The 17,788-nt window shown below is 37.4% G+C and overlaps 2 protein-coding genes across 8 annotated transcripts in view; one reads left to right on the top strand and one right to left on the bottom strand.

Annotated features, from left to right (window-relative positions):
* The window catches only part of HYCC1 (hyccin PI4KA lipid kinase complex subunit 1), a 216,770-nt gene that overhangs the window by 190,206 nt on the left and 8,776 nt on the right, over positions 1–17,788 (bottom strand). The window lies entirely within an intron of this gene.
* The window catches only part of KLHL7 (kelch like family member 7), a 55,466-nt gene that overhangs the window by 34,578 nt on the left and 3,100 nt on the right, over positions 1–17,788 (top strand). For all 4 annotated transcript variants that reach the window (XM_069587658.1, XM_069587659.1, XM_069587660.1 and 1 more), the window contains 3 exons: positions 11,600–11,840; positions 14,095–14,296; positions 17,456–17,553. In XM_069587658.1, the coding sequence (XP_069443759.1) occupies positions 11,600–11,840; positions 14,095–14,296; positions 17,456–17,553 (541 nt within the window). The remainder of the gene's footprint in view (positions 1–11,599; positions 11,841–14,094; positions 14,297–17,455; positions 17,554–17,788) is intronic.

Below are 17,788 nucleotides of genomic sequence, written 5' to 3' on the forward strand. Positions count from 1 at the left end.
TCACCAGTCAGTTCAGCTGCTCAGTTGTGTCTGACTCTTTGCGACACCATGGACTGCAACACGCCAGGCTTCCCTGTCCACCAACCCCTGGAGCCTGCTCAAACTCATGTTCATTGAGTCGGTGATGCCATCCAACCATCTCATCCTCTGTCGCCCCTTCTCCTCTCACCTTCAATCTTTCCCAGCATCAGGGTGTTTTCCAATGAGTCGGTTCTTTGCATCAGGTGGCCAAAGTATTGGAGTTTCAGCTTCAGCATCAGTCCTTCCCATGAATACTCAGGACTGATTTCCTTTAGAATGGACTGGTTGGATCTCCTTGCAGTCCAAGGGACTCTCAAGAGTCTTCTCCAACACCACAGTTCAAAAGCATCAATTCTTTGGTATGCAGCTTTCTTTATAGTCTAACTCTCACATCCATACATGACCACTGGAAAAACCATAGCTTTCACTAGATGGATCTTTGTCGGCAAAGTAATGTCTCTGCTTTTCAATATGCTGTCTAAGTTGGTCATAGCTTTCCTTCCAAGGAGCAAGCATCTTTTAATTTCATGGCTGCAGTCACCAGCTGCAGTGATTTTGCCATCCCCCAAAATAGTCTGTCACTGTTTCCATTGTTTTCTCATCTATTTGCCATGAAGTGATGGGACTGGATGCCATGATCTTGGTTTTTTGGATGTTGAATTTTAAACCAGCTTTTTCACTCTCCTCTTTTACTTTCATCAAGAGGCTCTTTAGTTCTTCACTTTCTGCCATAATGGTGGTGACTCATAACCCACAGAAGATATATGCTGCCAGATACCAAAAAGACCTCCAGGGAAGGAGTGGCAGGTTAGATTGGTTAAATATCATCATATTTGGACTGTCCCTGTGACTGGCTTTTGGGTCATATATCTATCTACAGTCGGAATATAGGCTGATTTTTTTTTTTTTTAACTGAAGACATCTAGTTTCCTTCCTTAAAAGACTGAGTGAATGGCAGGTACCGTAAAGCCTGTCAGTGTGCTTAACAGGTTGATGCACCTACGCATCTATTTCATACTAGGTAATGTTAAGACTGTTGACATTTCAGTGGCTATTTAATTTCATTGTTTTTTAATTTTTCAGGATCCTTCTGAGTCAGGAGCAGGAAACATATCAGTTCTTTTTCTCCCCCAAGAAAAATCTGAAGTCATAGGAGCTTAAATTATAATTCTATGACCACAGCTTTCAGGTGTTGATGATAGTTACACCCCTCCTAACTTTGGTGTCGATTTTGACAGTTAAAAATGCAGTTAAAGTATATTTTGGTAAATTAGTAGATGTCTGTTTTGATGTACAGAGGTACAAGGAGAATACTGATTTCACTTGGGAGACAGCATTGTTTTTAGAGTAAGGCAAATATGGAATGACTACTAGCACTTGTTTCTAGCCTGTAGTTGTAACAATTTCCTTGATTGTTTTTTTTTTTATTGAACAGTTGAAAAAAGATGAGTGTGCTGCACAAGCCTGGAAATGAGACTGTAACTTCAGAAATCTCATTTGATGTCTTGCTTTGCTCTTATAAATGGCACATACTTGGTGCTCTTCTGTATATTCAATCACAAGTTCTTAGACTTACAGTGGAAAAATTTAAATAACTGAGGATATAACTACCAATAAAAACATTCTTATTCCATCAATTATTACTCATTTCCTAATGTTAACACTATTAGCACCCCATTATAATACTTATTAAATATTTCTGTTGGAAGTTCCACCCTCCCCTTTCTTTTTGCTGAAACTATATCTTAAAAATTTTCACCATTTACTCTTATTTAATATAAGTTGATTGTCTATTATTTCTAATATTTAAAGTCAGGAGGCTGATTTCTCTATAACTTATTATTTACCTTGAATCCTCAAAGTGAACATTATTTCATTTTCCATTTCAGATTTCTCTATAAGTTATTATTTACCTTGAATCTCCAGAGTGAACATTATTTCATTTTCCATTTCAAGTAGACGGCTTAGTAATAAATACTGTATAGGAATTGTTTTAAAATTCTTGAATTTAATATTTTCAGAGATGTTAAAATGGTTTTAGCTATCATTAATGGAACCTATTAATATGTGTCCTATACCTGTTCCAAATGATTATTTTGACTGAATTGATCTCCTTCAAAGAGACAATTTAAGCAGTACTACTTAATTGAATTATCTAGAATTAAGCAGTATCCCTATAAAGTGTTGTCTTTAGATACTCCTTGGATATCACTCATGAGAAGCAGCAAATATTTATATTAATTGCTGATTGAAAGATGATAAAAAAATGAATATTTTTTCTAGTAGATAAGTAGATAAAGTAGTAGAAATCTTCCGGGTTGCTATATTGAATTGAAATGATACTGTTCTTGTCGTCCTTTCATGAATTCTGCTGAGTCTCCTCTTCTCTTTCCCCACTGTCCCTGTTGATATTTCTCAAGTGTTTAATGATTACTGAAGAGTTATTTGTCTGAATCCAGTGCTCTGTTCTCAGAATTTGTGTTCTCAATTGTAGCATGGGAATGTTTTATAATACTGATGCCAAAATAAAAGTTGACTTAATTGACCAGATTATTTGGACTATTCCTGTCAGTGAAATGATAAGCTTTGAGGGCTTAAAACTTTGTAGGGGTCTTGACTCACCACTTTCACATGGTGGAGAAATAGGAGACTCTGCCTCAGAGAAAAAGGGATTCTGCATATATCCTGCTAAAACCAGACAAGGAGTAAGAACAACACAGTGAGGACCAGTCCTGGTTGCAAAGGCAGAAAACCAATGGTGCCATGTTTTACAGAACCATCAGATTCAAAAGGTTTATGCTGAGTATCTTTTTCTTTTGGCTTCACTACACAGCTTGTGGGGCTTTTAGTTCCCCTACCAGGACCCTCGGCAATGAGAGAACGGAGTCCTAACACTGGACCACCAGAGAATTGCCTCTAAGTACCTTTTCCTGCTCACAGCTCTGAAGTAGACTCATCACTGAGCTTAGTGTCTGGCCCAATGTGTACGGAGACGGTCCTACACTATCATCAAGGTGGAACTTGGCGATTATATGTTGCATATGATTTTAAAAGACTTGTGCATAAAAGAAGTATAAACCTTATAGGAAAATGTTATTACATTAAAAAATTAGAGAAGTTTTTGTAAGAGTGCATCAGTGGTGTTTGTCACCAGCAGAGTGTTGTACAAACAGTGTACTGAAGTCCAAGAGGGAGTGCTGCTGAAATGATTAGGAGCATCTGTCAGAACAGAATCTCCACAAAGGACAGCAGTAATTCCAGGTGGGTTGGACCCATAGCTGTATCCCCCAGGGACTGACATTGCTGGAATGCAAGTATGGGTCAACATGGGTGTCCTTTAAACATTCTTAGTTGTCAGTATAATAGGTAACAGTGGTAAAAGCAGTGTTCTTTGCAGCTTATGCACATTAAGTATTTCTCACACCTAATTGTTTGCAGGCAGTTTGGTGGTCCTCAAGTTCAGATAGAAGAGATTGGAACACATTCTGAGGTGAATTCTCAGTAGAGTGCCTTCCTAGAATGTTTTCCAAAACAGGAATATTGATAGCCTCTTTTTTTTCCTTATCAAGCATCTCCATAACACACTTTTGTAGTTTTGTTCTAAAGTCGGCGTCACAGCCCTTGTACCCCACATAGGTGTGGTACCTGAAGTTCCCCGCTTCAGGGATCAGTTCCTTTTGTGTTTAATCACTGTGTCTGCACAAGAAACTTTGAAAATACAACTTACCATGGGAGGGATGACTTCAGAGTCACTCTCATAAGCCACAGTCAGCCATAATTATTACCAATTAACAGATGAGTCCCCTTAAAAGACTGAGAGAAGACAGAAACAAAGTTGTAGGCATTTGATTGAGGGCCCTAGGTGGGAAAGGATGAGGCGACTAGGAAAGATAAATCTATGTGGTGTTTCGAAGGATTCTAGTCATCCTGGAATTAGCTAGAGGGTAGTGGGTACATAAATGCAATGCTAGCAGGGCAAGAGTCAGGCTGAAGAAAACCAACTGGGAATGAAAGAAATTATCCCTATTTTTACTGTATCATGTCACTTGGAAATGACTATTGGCTACCTTTGGTAATTGTTCATATCATGATCCCAAGGCATAGTAAGAACTATTATTCTAGAAGGATTAAATCGTGCTCAGAGAGGTTTCTTGTGATGATTTTCTTTGAAAATTGGTAATCAGTATAAGAGATAAAACTTGTTATAAATGACAAGAGATTGTATGACAGTGTACTGTACAGTCAGCTGGTTGTAAAGTGCAGTTTAACCAGAATTTGAAATTTTGGGGTTGGGCAGCAGCGGGGATTGTGAAGGATATATATCACAGTCCTGTCCCTCAAACTCAAAGTGTATGAGGTATACACAACCTTGAAGCAGTTAGAGAAGACGGAGGCTGCAGTCAGTAAAGCAGCCACTGAGTGTAACCAGTTAAAAGTCGTGATACTGATAGCTTACCTTGAACTGTGTCAGAGTCATGATCTCTGAAGAAGAGAATTTAGCTTCTGGACCACAGACAGGGCTTGATCACTTACAGCTTTTGTGTAGCAGAGTTTTATGACAGTGAAAAAGGGATAGAGAAAGTTTCTGATATAGACATCAGAAGGAGGCAGAGTGTCCCACTCAGTCTTATCAAGACCATATATACTTCTTTAACTGTTAACAATAAAAAGATCATACCAGGCCCACTCCTACAACATAAGTCTTAAAATAAAATGATTGGTCAGAAGGTTCCTGGTAAGAGGGAGAAACTGTCCTCGAGCAAGATACATTGTTGTTATATAGTCATTCAGTTCAGTTCAGCTCAGTGTCCCACTCTTTGCAACCCCATGGACTGCAGCACACCAGGCTTCCCGGTACATCACCAACTCCCAGAGTTTACTCAAACTCATGTCCATTGAGTCGGTGATGCCATCCAACCATCTCATCCTCTGTTGTCCCCTTCTCCTCCTGCCTTCAGTCTTTCCCAGCATCAGGGTCTTTTCCAGTGAGTCAGTTCTTCGTATCAGGTGGCCAAAGTATTAGAGTTTCAGCTTCAACATCAGTCCTTCCAATGAATACTCAGAACTGATTTCCTTTAGGATGGACTGGTTGGATTTCCTTGCAGTCCAAGGGACTCTCAAAAGTCTTCTCTAACACCACAGTTCAAAAGCATCAATTCTTTGGTGTTCAGCTTTCTTTATAGTCCAACTTTCACATCCGTACGTGACTACTGGAAAAACCACAGCTTTGACTAAATGGACCTTTGTTGTCAAATTAATGTCTCTGCTTTTTAATATGCTATCTCGGTTGGTCATAGCTTTCCTTCCAAGGAGCAAGCATCTTTTAATTTCATGGCTGCAGTCACCATCTGCAATGATTTTGCCGCCCCCCAAAATAAAGTCTGTCACTGTTTCCATTGTTTCCCCATCTATTTGCCATGAAGTAGTGGGACCAGATGCCATGATCTTAGTTTTTTGAATGTTGAGTTTTAGCCAACTTTCACTCTCGTTTTTCTCTTTGATCAAGAGGCTCTTTAGCTCTTTGCTTTCTGCCATAAGGGTGGTGTCATGTGCATTTCTGAGGTTATTGATATTTCTTCCAGCAATCTTGATTCCAGCCTGTGCTTCATCCAGCCCAGCGTTTCTCATGATATACTCTGCATATAAGTTAAATAAGCAGGGTGAAAATATACAGCCTTGACATACTCCTTTCCCGATTTGGAACCAGTCTGTTCCATGTCCAGTTCTAACTGTTGCTTCCTGACCTGCATACAGATTTCTCAAGAGGCAGGTCAAGTGGTCTGGTATTCCCATTTCTTGAAGGATTTCCCACAGTTTGTTGTGATCCACACAGTCAAAGGCTTTGACGTAGTCTAAAAAGCAGAAGTAGATGTTTTTCTGGAACTCTCTTGCTTTTTCGATGACCCAACAGATGTTGGCAGTTGATCTCTGGTTCCTCTGCCTTTTCTAAATCTAGCTTGAACATCTGGAATTCACGGTTCACGTACTGTTGAAGCCTGGTCTGGAGGATTTTGAGCATTACTTTGCTAGCCTGTGAGGTAGTTTGAGCATTCTTTGGCATTGCCTTTCTTTGGGATTGGAATGAAAACTGACCTTTTTCAGTCCTGTGGCCACTGTTGAGTTTTCCACATTTGCTGGCATAATGAGTACAGTGCTTTCATGGCATCAATTTTTAGGATTTGAAATAGCTCAACTGGAATTCCATCACCTCCACTAGCTTTGTTCATAGTGATGCTTCCTAATGCCCACTTGACTTCGCATTCCAGGATGTCTGGCTCTAGGTGAGTGATCACACCATCGTGATTATTTGAGTCGTGAAGATCTTTTTAATATAGTTCTTCTGTATATTCTTGCCACCTCTTCTTAATATCTTCTGCTTCTGTTAGTTCCATACAATTTCTGTCCTTTATCGTGCCCATCTTTGCATGAAATATTCCCTTGGTATCTCTAATTTTCTTGAAGAGATTTCCAGTCTTTCCCATTCTATTGTTTTCCTTATTTCTTTGCATTGATCACTCAGGAATACTTTCTTATCTCTCCTTTCTATTCTCGCTATAATTTGGCCTTGGAGTACAAAATGAAGCAGGACAAAGGCTAATAGAGTTTGCAAAAACCCTCTTCCAAGAACATAAGAGAAGACTCTACACATGGACATCACCAGATTGTCAACATGGAAAGCAGATTGACTACATTCTTTGCAGCCAAAGATGGAGAAGCTCTATATAGTCAGCAAAAACAAAATTGGGAGCTGACTGCGGCTCAGATCATGAGGTCCTTATTGCCAAATTCAGACTTAAATTGAAGAAAGTAGGGAAAACCACTAGACCATTCAGGTATGACCTAAATCAAATCCCTTATGATTATACAGTGGAAGTGAGAAATAGATTCAAGGGATTAGATCTGATAGAGTGCTTGAAGAACTATGGATGAACATTGTACTGGAGGCAGGGATCAAGACCATCCCCAAGAAAAAGAAATGCAAAAAGGCAAAATGTTTGTCTGAGGAGGCCTTACAAATAGCTGTGAAAAGAAGAGAGGTGAAAGGCAAAGGAGAAAAGGAAAGATAGACCCATGTGAATGCAGAGTTCCAAAGAATATAATCATTAGTACAGAGCTTAAGGAAAAACATACCGCTGAGCAAGGTGAGTTGTTTTGTTGTGTAATCATTAGTTCTGGGCTTGAATAAAGTTGGTCTTAGGCAAAATAGATTGTTGCCATAATAACTCAGATCTTAATAAAAAACCATCTTATGTGATTAAGGTGAAGGAATATAGAAAAATAAAACATTTGTATAAGGAGGGCCCCAGACTCCTTATCAACCTACCTCAGAATTAACTGTCTCAATACAAAATAGGTAATGATAGCAGTGGTGGTCTGAAAAGAAGAGATCCCTCTGGGATGCATTTGCCCAGCAAGCTTCATGGAACTTTGAGGGGAACTTACTGATAGAGTTTAGATAGATAGAAAGAAAAGAATATATTTAATCCTAAGTATGAATATACCTTGTTAAATTTTTTCATAAAAAGCAAAAGCATACAAAATATTAACTGAATGGATTCCAACTTTTTCCTTTAAAAAAGGAATTTAGATATAGGTATACTTTTCATGAAACTATGTTTAGGAATGCTTTGGCATCTGGCATAAACCTCCTTTCTCCCCTAGTTTTGCTTTTCTCTCAAAATGATACAAAATAAAGTTCTCAAGTCTTTATTTTTACATATTTTGCTTATTAAAATTTACATGTGTAGTGTTTCTATTATTTGAGGATTCATGTGTTTTCAGAATGCAGATTATATAAAATCAGACTTCTCTCTTAAGGAAAATATCAGGCTGATATTTTTGCCTTAAGGCATTTGAAGAAAAATACTACATCCTATCAACTCAGGAAGCTTTTCACTTCCTGTAGCAGTGTCCTACAGCTGAAAAATCACACAAGATGTAATGAAGTGCACTGTCGTCAACTCCAAACTTCAGTGTGGTAGGAATTTAGAAAAAGGAAATCAGAGAAGCTTGCAAAAAAAAGTCTTGATCCTGAAAAAAGTCTAGAATGTGATGTATCACAGCAGAGGCAAGAAAGGTTGACTGGGACCGGGAAAGATAGGATTTTATACTTGGGTGTGTCTCTATAGTACGTGGGGATGCATGCAGAGGTGATTTTTCAAAACTTAAATCCTTCTACCTGTGTTTTTTCTAGACTTCCCAGTTTTCTCATTTTCATATCTTCTCAGCAGCTAAGCATAGAACCTTGCCTACTTTAGTTCAGTCACTCAGTTGTGTCCAGCTCTTTACAACCCCATGGACTGCAGCACGCCAGGCTTCCCTGTCCATCACCAACTCCCGGAGCTTACTCAAACTCATGTCCATTGAGTTGGTGATGCCATCCAACCATCTCATCCTCCGTCATTGCCTTCTCCTCCTGCCTTCAGTCTTTGCCAGCATCGGGGTCTCTTCCAATGAGTCACTTCTTTGTATCAGGTGGCCAAAATATTGGAGTTTCAGCTTCAACATCAGTCCTTCCAATGAATATGCAGGACTGAATTCCTTTAGGATGGACTGGTTGGATTTCCTTGCAGTCCAAGGGACTCTCAAGAGTATTCTCTAACACCACAGTTCAAAGGCATCAATTCTTCAGCACTCAGCTTTCTTTATAGTCCAGCTCTCACATCCATACATGACTACTGGAAAACCATAGCTTTGACTAGACAGATCTTTGTTGTCAAATTAATGTCTCTGCTTTTGAATATGCTATCTAGGTTGGTCATAACTTTTCTTCCAAGGAGAAAGCGTCTTTTAATTTCATGGCTGCAGTCACCATCTGCAGTGATTTTGCCGCCCCAAAATATAAAGTCTGTCACTGTTTCCATTATTTCCCCATCTGTTTGCCATTAAGTGATGGGACCGGATGCCATGATCTTAGTGTTTTGAATGTTGAGTTTAAGCCAACTTTGCCTAGAATGGATAATAAAACTTAACTGAATTAAATTATATTTTTAGGGTAACAATTTCCTGCTTACAAATATACAGTGTGACTCTAGTGCTATTCATCCATCTGTTGCTAACATGAAAGCTCCATGTGCTTTTACCTTGCCCATAGTCCATGTGTGCAGACAGCCGTAAGTAATTTTTCCTCCACCTACAGGATTGGGAGTGGTCCCGTCAGTGGAATAAGACCTGGCACTCACATCCACTAAGCTGACAGGCCTGACTTCCCATCTGTTGTTTTCCTCTCTCTGCTTGCTTCTTCAACTACGCACATCTCCTAGACAGTATATAACTTATTATAGGGCAGACGTTAAATCACATTCTCTATTTTGGATGAAGCGTAGATTGAAGGAATTGGGCATATTTCCAAGGGAGCTTGGCCCATACACACACAGGAAAAAATACCATAAACTCCCCTGCATACAATCTAAGCCAGATGATACAGGTGCATTGAACACCTGACAGATACATATAATGAGCCCAAGTATGAAACATTACTGTTTATGTGAAATGAAGTCTTATTTTTCATTCTAGGTAGAAATTCTTGCAAGGAAAGATCATTTCATCTGCCTAGAAGATGAACTATTAGGCAGAATATTCTATATGGCTAATATTTAGCAAGCATTGTGTTTAACATGTATAGTGGAAGAGTCAGAAAAGATTTAAAAACTTTGAGGACTTCTAGAGAAATCAGAGCCCAAATTGCAGGTAGACAGAAGCATGTGCCTATTCCTGTGTCTCACACACACCATGCATACACACTAGCTAATCAGTTCCCTTCGACTTACAGTTCTGAGAGAGCAATTTATTTCAATTCTTGAGTAATAAGCATAACCTAGCCCTGTATGACTTAATAATCATCCATTCCCTACTCAGGTCCTTGAGTAGTACTGGAAGGTTAGAATTATTGTTACCAAGCTCTTTCAAATTACTTCACTCTTCTGAACCTCATGTCCTTGTGTCTATGTAAGTTCATTGAGCTAAAAGAAGTAGCATTTTTGTTTTCTTAGTTCCAGCATCTGCATGGGTAGCTCTTTTCATTTTGAAGAGTAGCAGATGTTAGACACCATTTCAAAGAATGCCTGACCAACCTTCTCATCCTGAAATTAAGGAAGAGCTTGGAAACATGTTCTTAAAGATATCTTTGGAATCGTTTGCATATTACTTTCTAATATCAAATAAATTGGGTATAAGAGTGGCAAGACTTGAGGTTCACTAAATATAACATATCATTAATAAAACTGTATTTCTCTGCTATTCACCCTGGTCAGATAGGAATTATGAATAATTTGCATAATATGGTAGAGATTAACTTTGTTTGCTTTTGAGATATTGCTCCCTGTAGAATATTCTATTACTTACTTTTTCCCATTCTGTACTATGCAGTTTCCCTAAGGAAACAAATTTCTACAATATTCTTTCTCAGTTTTTCAAATCCATTGACTATAACTGAAATTTCAGGATGATGTTTACCTTACAGTTTTGTGTGCCTACCAATAAACATACCACTGAGTAGCCCATGGGGACTCAATAGACTCTACTTTGAGAATAAAAAAGGGATTAAGGCTCTGTTTCTCTGGTCACCTAAGAAGCAGAATGTTTATCATTACTGGGAGTCAAGATACTCTACATCAGGTGCTCTTTTTCCTGAAGAGATCATTTATGTCCTATGATGCTTTGATGAGCTAGCATGATAGATAACAGTCAGATTTTCCCAAAGGGAACTCAGCATTAATCAATCACACACAGTGCTTTTCTTGATGAGATTGGGAATTGTCTGGATTTTGGTCTGACCCTAATTATTTTCAGCCATTTTCAGAATGCATCCAGAACACTGTAGCTTCCTTGCTTTAAAAGGGGGAGGATCCAACAAGCTGTAACTTTGGAAGCATTCCCCCACATATTTTCATAGAAGACAGGCATGCGCATCAAACAAAAAGTGGTGGTGCTGTGAGCAGCGTTTTTTGTGAAGTGCTGATAGGCGCTCATTTCTTCTCATTGAGAAGGAAACATTTGAGCTTTCAGATTACTCCAAGTATATGACAAATATCACAGCTTTAAGAGTCTGGCTGACTATACTGACTCAACTGAATATTTAAAAAAAAATCTCTCTCAGAAGTCTACAAAATGCCTTCTGTCTTTAGACATCAGTAGGCTAATGGCAGTTAAGCTTCAAATTATCCATTAATTCTTTGCATCACTATACATCTGGCAAAGAAGGGATGCACATATTTCTTTTTTAAAAAAGTCTTTAACAAAACTACTTATTTTAGAATTTTCTTGTGTTATTGTTCTCAGTAACAGAAGGAATAGAAGACTGGGTGGTAGTGATGAATGCAAATATATTATAGTTTATTTTAGAGCCAGCAAAAACCCAAAGCCATCTCTGTCTTCCTCTTGCCTTCTGCCACAATTAACCAACATTCTGAAGAAGAAATCACACAAAATTAGGTAATAGTTTCAAGCCAAACATTCTTATGTATACTGATAAACTAACATATTCTTATGTTTTGTATGTTCTCAACTGTATCTTTGCTTCCTCCTTTTCAGTTATATTTTTCCGTCATTGAAAGCTTCCTGTCCTTTCCTATTACAGGATTATAGCTGGACAGACATCCGCTGCCCCTTTGAAAAACGAAGAGATGCAGCATGCGTGTTTTGGGACAATGTAGTTTACATTTTGGGTGGCTCCCAGCTTTTCCCTATAAAGCGAATGGACTGTTATAATGTCGTTAAGGATAGCTGGTATTCCAAACTGGGCCCTCCAACACCTCGAGACAGCCTTGCTGCGTGTGCTGCAGAAGGCAAAATTTATACATCCGGAGGTTCCGAAGTTGGTAAGGACTTATTTAGTATTTGTATTTGTGCTTTAAAGCCAAGTGTATATATAGGCTTTTATATCTAAATAAAGAGTTGGTATTATTTGTCCAGATACTCTTTGACATAATTTAAATACATAGCTGTCATATTTTAGAGCACATTTCCTTGAAGGTTTACCTTAGTCTATATAAATCATTAAGAGAACTTCATCTTAAATTATGTTAATTATCCAATTTCTGTCATGATAAAGCTTTCATTGACGTCATCTGGATTTGAACTTCATTGGTGCCATGTGGATTAGTTATTTTATATACCTAGTCTTGGAGAAGGGAATGGCAACCCGCTGCAGTATTCTTGCCTGGAGAATCCCATGGACAGAGGAGCCTGGTGGGCTACGGTGCATAGGGTCACAGAGTTGGACATGACTGAAGTGACTTAGCATGAACGCACACATGGATGCATATTATTTGCTTTAAAGATTCCAGAGTTTGGCTTACTTGTAGTCCCTTTAAGATCTCTTTATTATAGTCAAGCTTTTAAAATCTATTTTCTTTGCTTTTTTTTGTGTCAGAAAAAGGTAAGACGAATCTTTTTTATTTGCTTCATGCTTTCACTTTTTAACGTAATGACTGGTAATGGTATCTTGGGCTTTTTGATCAGAACGGGATGTAGGTATGGGTATAAAAACCATTCTCATTGATAATTTGTTAGTGTCTACTGGTGTTCCTTTTCTAAATGAAAAAAATTTCTAAGTCAGTATTCTACATGCAGACTAGATGCATATTAGCTTTTATATGCTTTCATCTTTTCAAATAATTTCTTTAGCTAAATAATGGGCTTATAAACAAAACTAGGAAGACCAAGTAACTATAAGATACAGAATTTAAATTGTTAGTCTTTTTATTTTGATGATTTTTATATTAGCCCAAAGAATGTTTTACTTTTGGTCAGCATATTTATTTTTTACTCCCCACCCCCAAATGTTTGTAAAATGAGTACAAGAAAGGTTATATTTTCTAAATGTGACTTTAGGAGGTGACCTTTCCCCTCTTTAAAAGCATTCTTCACAGAATGTCTAATACAGCATATTTGAAATAACAATAAATCCTAAATGTAGTAGGAAGTTTTATAATTTTTGTAGAAAGTATAGTAGATAACTTCATTTCTTCATCATTTACTTAATTTTTCACTTAAATAGTAACTTTTTTTTGTATCTACTATATACTGTGTATTTCCTTTGTGTCAACTGACTGAATCTACTAGATTGGAAATGTTTGAAAAGTTAAAAAGAAGTTATTGTTAGTCATGATATTACTTCTTCCATTTGGTATTCTTTGCTCTTTGTAGGCTTTGTTTTTGATGGAGAATTACAAGGGTGCTATTGTTTTTAAACATTAGGAAAGTTGAGAAAACTTGGAGATGAGCAATAATTTCATTAAGTTCTAACTTCTTTTTTTCTTGGGAAAGAAAAACACACTTGACCTTTAATAGTATCATTTCTTAAAAAAAAAAAAAACTTTACTGAGCTCCTGTAATGTACAAAAGTTGTAACACAGGACGAGTGTGTTTTACCATTAAAATGTATAATCAAAGAACACTAGAAACATACAACAGTGCTATGAGTGTATACGTAAGAATGGACTGGCATGATTTCAGAGCCTGCTTATACAACAGTATTCTCAACACAGCTGATAACAGTGAGGAAGAATAGTTTTTTGTTAGTGATGCAGTGGCTATTCCAGAACATCACATGACAATCCTTAGGATATTCTCAAATAGTAGTTTTATAATTTAAGGTATGGATTTGCCATCTGTAAACAGCTGTTTTTCTCCTCTATAGAAACATTTGAGGTTGAGTTAATTCCTATCATGCATGACTGGGCTGGAAGACATATATAACGTTTCTTACTTAATTTGAAAATCTTTTGAAATCAAACCAGTTTCTTTTCTGAAAGTTTAATTACCAATTTACCGATTACCAATTGGTAATTACCAATCACCAAGGATCTCCAACAGATCCTTTTTTGAATATTTTCCAAGGTCTATACAAACAAGGATAGCTTTTTCTTAAACTATTTCTATGTTTTGCTGCTGTTGCTTGAGAATAGAAAAGACTCTACAACCCTCAAATCTTTCCTTTAGGAATTAATGATTCAGTTCTTCAGTCAGCTCACTCCAAGCTCCCCTCACCACCACACACCCCACCCCCGCCCCACACACACACATACACACACACTAAGCTAATCAAGATGCGGTCCTTTTCTTTTACAGGAAACTCAGCTCTGTATTTATTTGAGTGCTATGATACGAGAACTGAGAGCTGGCACACGAAGCCCAGCATGCTGACTCAGCGCTGCAGCCATGGGATGGTGGAAGCCAACGGCCTGATCTATGTTTGTGGTGGAAGTTTAGGGAACAACGTTTCTGGGCGCGTCTTGAATTCGTGTGAAGTCTATGATCCTGCCACAGAAACGTATGTATCATCAATTTAAAAATCTTACTTCACTATTAACTGTATTCTTTAAGCTCCAAGGAAGAAAATCTTAAAAGGCAGAAGGAACCCAACAGAAGGATTTTGTTCTTACATTAAGAGTGTATTAATACATACACTTTAGAATGTGCTAGGTTCAGGGGCACATGTATAGGTTGGACCCTTCCTCTACACCTTAAGAAATGGCTTGACCTTGTATCTTGTGGGAGCCCCTCTTTCTTTCCTGCTTGTGCAATAAATCCTGAGGATGAGCAAGTATGACTGATTCATCAGATTCAAAATGCTTTTTTTTTTTTTTTTTTTTGAGATATCAGGAAGTGTAGAGAGGGAAAAACAATGTATAATCAGTGGTAAATTTGCCTTTAATTACAAATATTATATATTGGTTCATAGCTTAAATGAATGATAGCCCTAAATATAATGTCTTTTTTTTTTTTTTTGGTAGTTTGTGCTGACTAGGGTATGTTTGGATTCACATATATTAAGTAAAATTATTCTTAATCAACTGAGAAGTAAACTCCTTTTTAAAAAGCAAAATATAAAGAAATAAATGGTTAGCCAGTTTTTCTGATCTTGTTAATGATGGAACCCATCCAGTACAGCCAAAGGAAATGCACTAGTTACTGAATAGTGGGAGTGGTGGTAAGTATAGTGTAATTGACTAATGAGAAAATGAACACAGATGATACTCCAGTCAGACCTTTTATTAATAATCAGAAACATACATAGACCTTTAATAAGAAAATCCACTTGTTCATCTGAAAGGATTATTCTTCCTTTACCAGAAAAAGTTATTGGGTGAATATGCTCAACTTAAATGTTATGCCAAAGAACTGCACCAAAACTCTTGTGCTCAAGGTTTGTATTTAGAAAATACTGCCAGGCTACAGAACATACAAGTCTTCTACTCTAGCTATTGCTTTTTTTAAGTTAAGAGTAAACATTTAATCATAAAATATGATTGTCATTTGCAGCTGTTTGTTTGTGCTTCCCACCTACTTTTGAAGGATTTAAGGAAGCAAAACCATTAACTCTTTTCCAGAAAAAAGTGCAGTTGCAGTTGTTCTTTTCTCATTTTTTGCTCTACTAGTCTTCCATGTTAGGAACAGAATTGAAAGAAGCTTATCTTGAAACTTGTGGCTTCCTTAGTAGCTCAGACAGTAAAGAATCTGCCTGCAATGTAAGATAACCGGGTTTGATCCCCAGTTTGGGAAGATCCCCTGGAGAAGGGAATGGCAACCCACTCCAGTGTCTGGGAAATCCCATGGACAGAGGAACCTGGAGGGCTACAGTCCAAGGGGTCACAAAGAGTCGGACACGACTGAGCGACTGGCACTTCTATCTTAAAACTTATATTTTGCTAAAGTGTTGAGACTAGGAAATCTCTTGAGATTATCAAACTTAATACTTCTCAATGTTTTTTAAAAATGTACCTTTGTACTGGCCAGGGATCACTGGGGATACCCCTTATCCTAATCCTATCATCCAGCCAGCCAGATAGCTATCCAGCTATCCGGCCCCTCTTGTCCTAAACAGTAGGAGCAGGGTGTATACAGATGGTCCTCCCTCCTCTATCAGTCTCTACTTTGCCTCCCATAAATTCTATACTCAGAAAGCATACAGGATGGAAAACTGTAATCTCATTCACTCTGCTGCCTAATTATTGTTTCATTTTTTAAAAAGGTCTTAAAAGTAGAACCCATACCATGTAAACTCCAGGCTTCTAAATTTTGAGATCTGTATTTAGGCAGTATCAGTGTAAATCAATATATTCTTGTTCATAGTAGCGGGGGAAATGTATAAAGGAATCTACAACATCAATATTTTTTTTAAAAACTAGGTGAATATAATCAGTTTGGGGAATATTTTTAAATTTACACAACTTATGTATTAAGCTTATGTATTAAATTTGAATTCCGTATATTTTCTATTACATTTAAATTCCCTAAATTTTCCTAAGTGAAAAGCTAGTGTAAATTCTCTTATATCATAAAGAAGAAAGGGGTATGTGTATTGAATTTTTCCCAGTCAGATACTCTGTTTAATGCACTTTGACAGCTCACTGAGTGCAGAGCCTGTCAGAGGTCGAGTACGGGCTCTCCCACTTCTGAGTTGTACACTGACCTTTTCCCCTGGGGGGCCCTGTGTTTATCCTGAAAAATGGGAGGTCTTTAACCAAATGCTCAGAAAATGAGAGTAGTGACTGTCAGAACTATTTTTAAAATAAACCACAAGTATGTAAATATAAGGCTACAAGAGTTGTTGATATTTCAGAGTTCATTATGCTTTAAAAAGAAGAGTTATAAATAACGATATTAGAGAGTTATACTCATGCCAGATTCCACCCCCCTTTTTTTTGGGGGGGGGTGGTTGTCTGGAGCCTTTTGATTTATATCACCCGTTAAGAGCACCACCTGCACAATCACAGGTGTCAGTTATATGTCTGGGAGTTTAGGCAAAAAGAGATTGAATCTCATAAAAAAAGTAACAAAATGGTGTGTAAAGCTACCTGTGAATTATTCTCTGACGTGTGTCCACATTATATTCTCAATCTCATTCTTTATAATAGAGCCTGTGAACACAGCAGTGTGCTAGTAAGTTATTAAATGTGACAGAATGATAGTAGTACTTTAGTTACTAGAGCTGCCTAAAAGTTCTAAGTGTATATTTAAAGATGGATGTGTGAATAGTAACACATAGGCTGATTTGCTGATTGCTAGAGGCCCATGATAAATTTGTGTTTTACTTACTTATGTAAATATTAATTAAAACTACATATGACAGTGTTAATGCCTTATATTTCCTTACACATCTTCCTTGTTTGTTTCTGTTTTACAAGTTATTGTGAACTATAGAAGTGGGTTTCTTCCAAAAACATGACAGTAGTCTCCAGATAGCCTCTACTTCCCGTATTATTTTGGAGTTGAAAGAAGAAAATCTTTTTACCCCACCTGTAAATCACTCAAAACCAGTTAACTTTTGTTTTCTAGCTTTTCAGATGTGCATATTTGTGTGTGTATACACGTATGTGAGCTGTAACTGAGCACTTACTTGGGATAACAGACCTTTCCTGTAAATTCATATAAGTCCTTTTACTTCTTGTAAACAAGTATACTAAACACTTTCCTTAATTTTTTTCAGGTGGACTGAGCTGTGTCCAATGATTGAAGCCAGAAAGAATCATGGGCTGGTATTTGTAAAAGACAAGATATTTGCTGTGGGTGGTCAGAATGGCTTAGGTATGTGATGTTAATTCACTGTTCAACATTATCAGTGAATTTGCTGATGTTTCCTTATCCTAACTTATAAAAATGTTTCTTGAGATCTTGATACAAGCATTAATTACATACATCATTAGATTTATTTTTATAGTTTCTGGGAACTAACATTTTATGAAACGTCATAATACATTTAACATTCCTGTCCGTGAATGTAGGTAGTAGCCAGCAGTCATTGTGACAGTCTCATATGGCT

The sequence above is a fragment of the Ovis canadensis genome, chromosome 4 (assembly GCF_042477335.2).
Source record: "Ovis canadensis isolate MfBH-ARS-UI-01 breed Bighorn chromosome 4, ARS-UI_OviCan_v2, whole genome shotgun sequence".
In the NCBI taxonomy this organism is placed as follows: domain Eukaryota; kingdom Metazoa; phylum Chordata; class Mammalia; order Artiodactyla; family Bovidae; genus Ovis; species Ovis canadensis.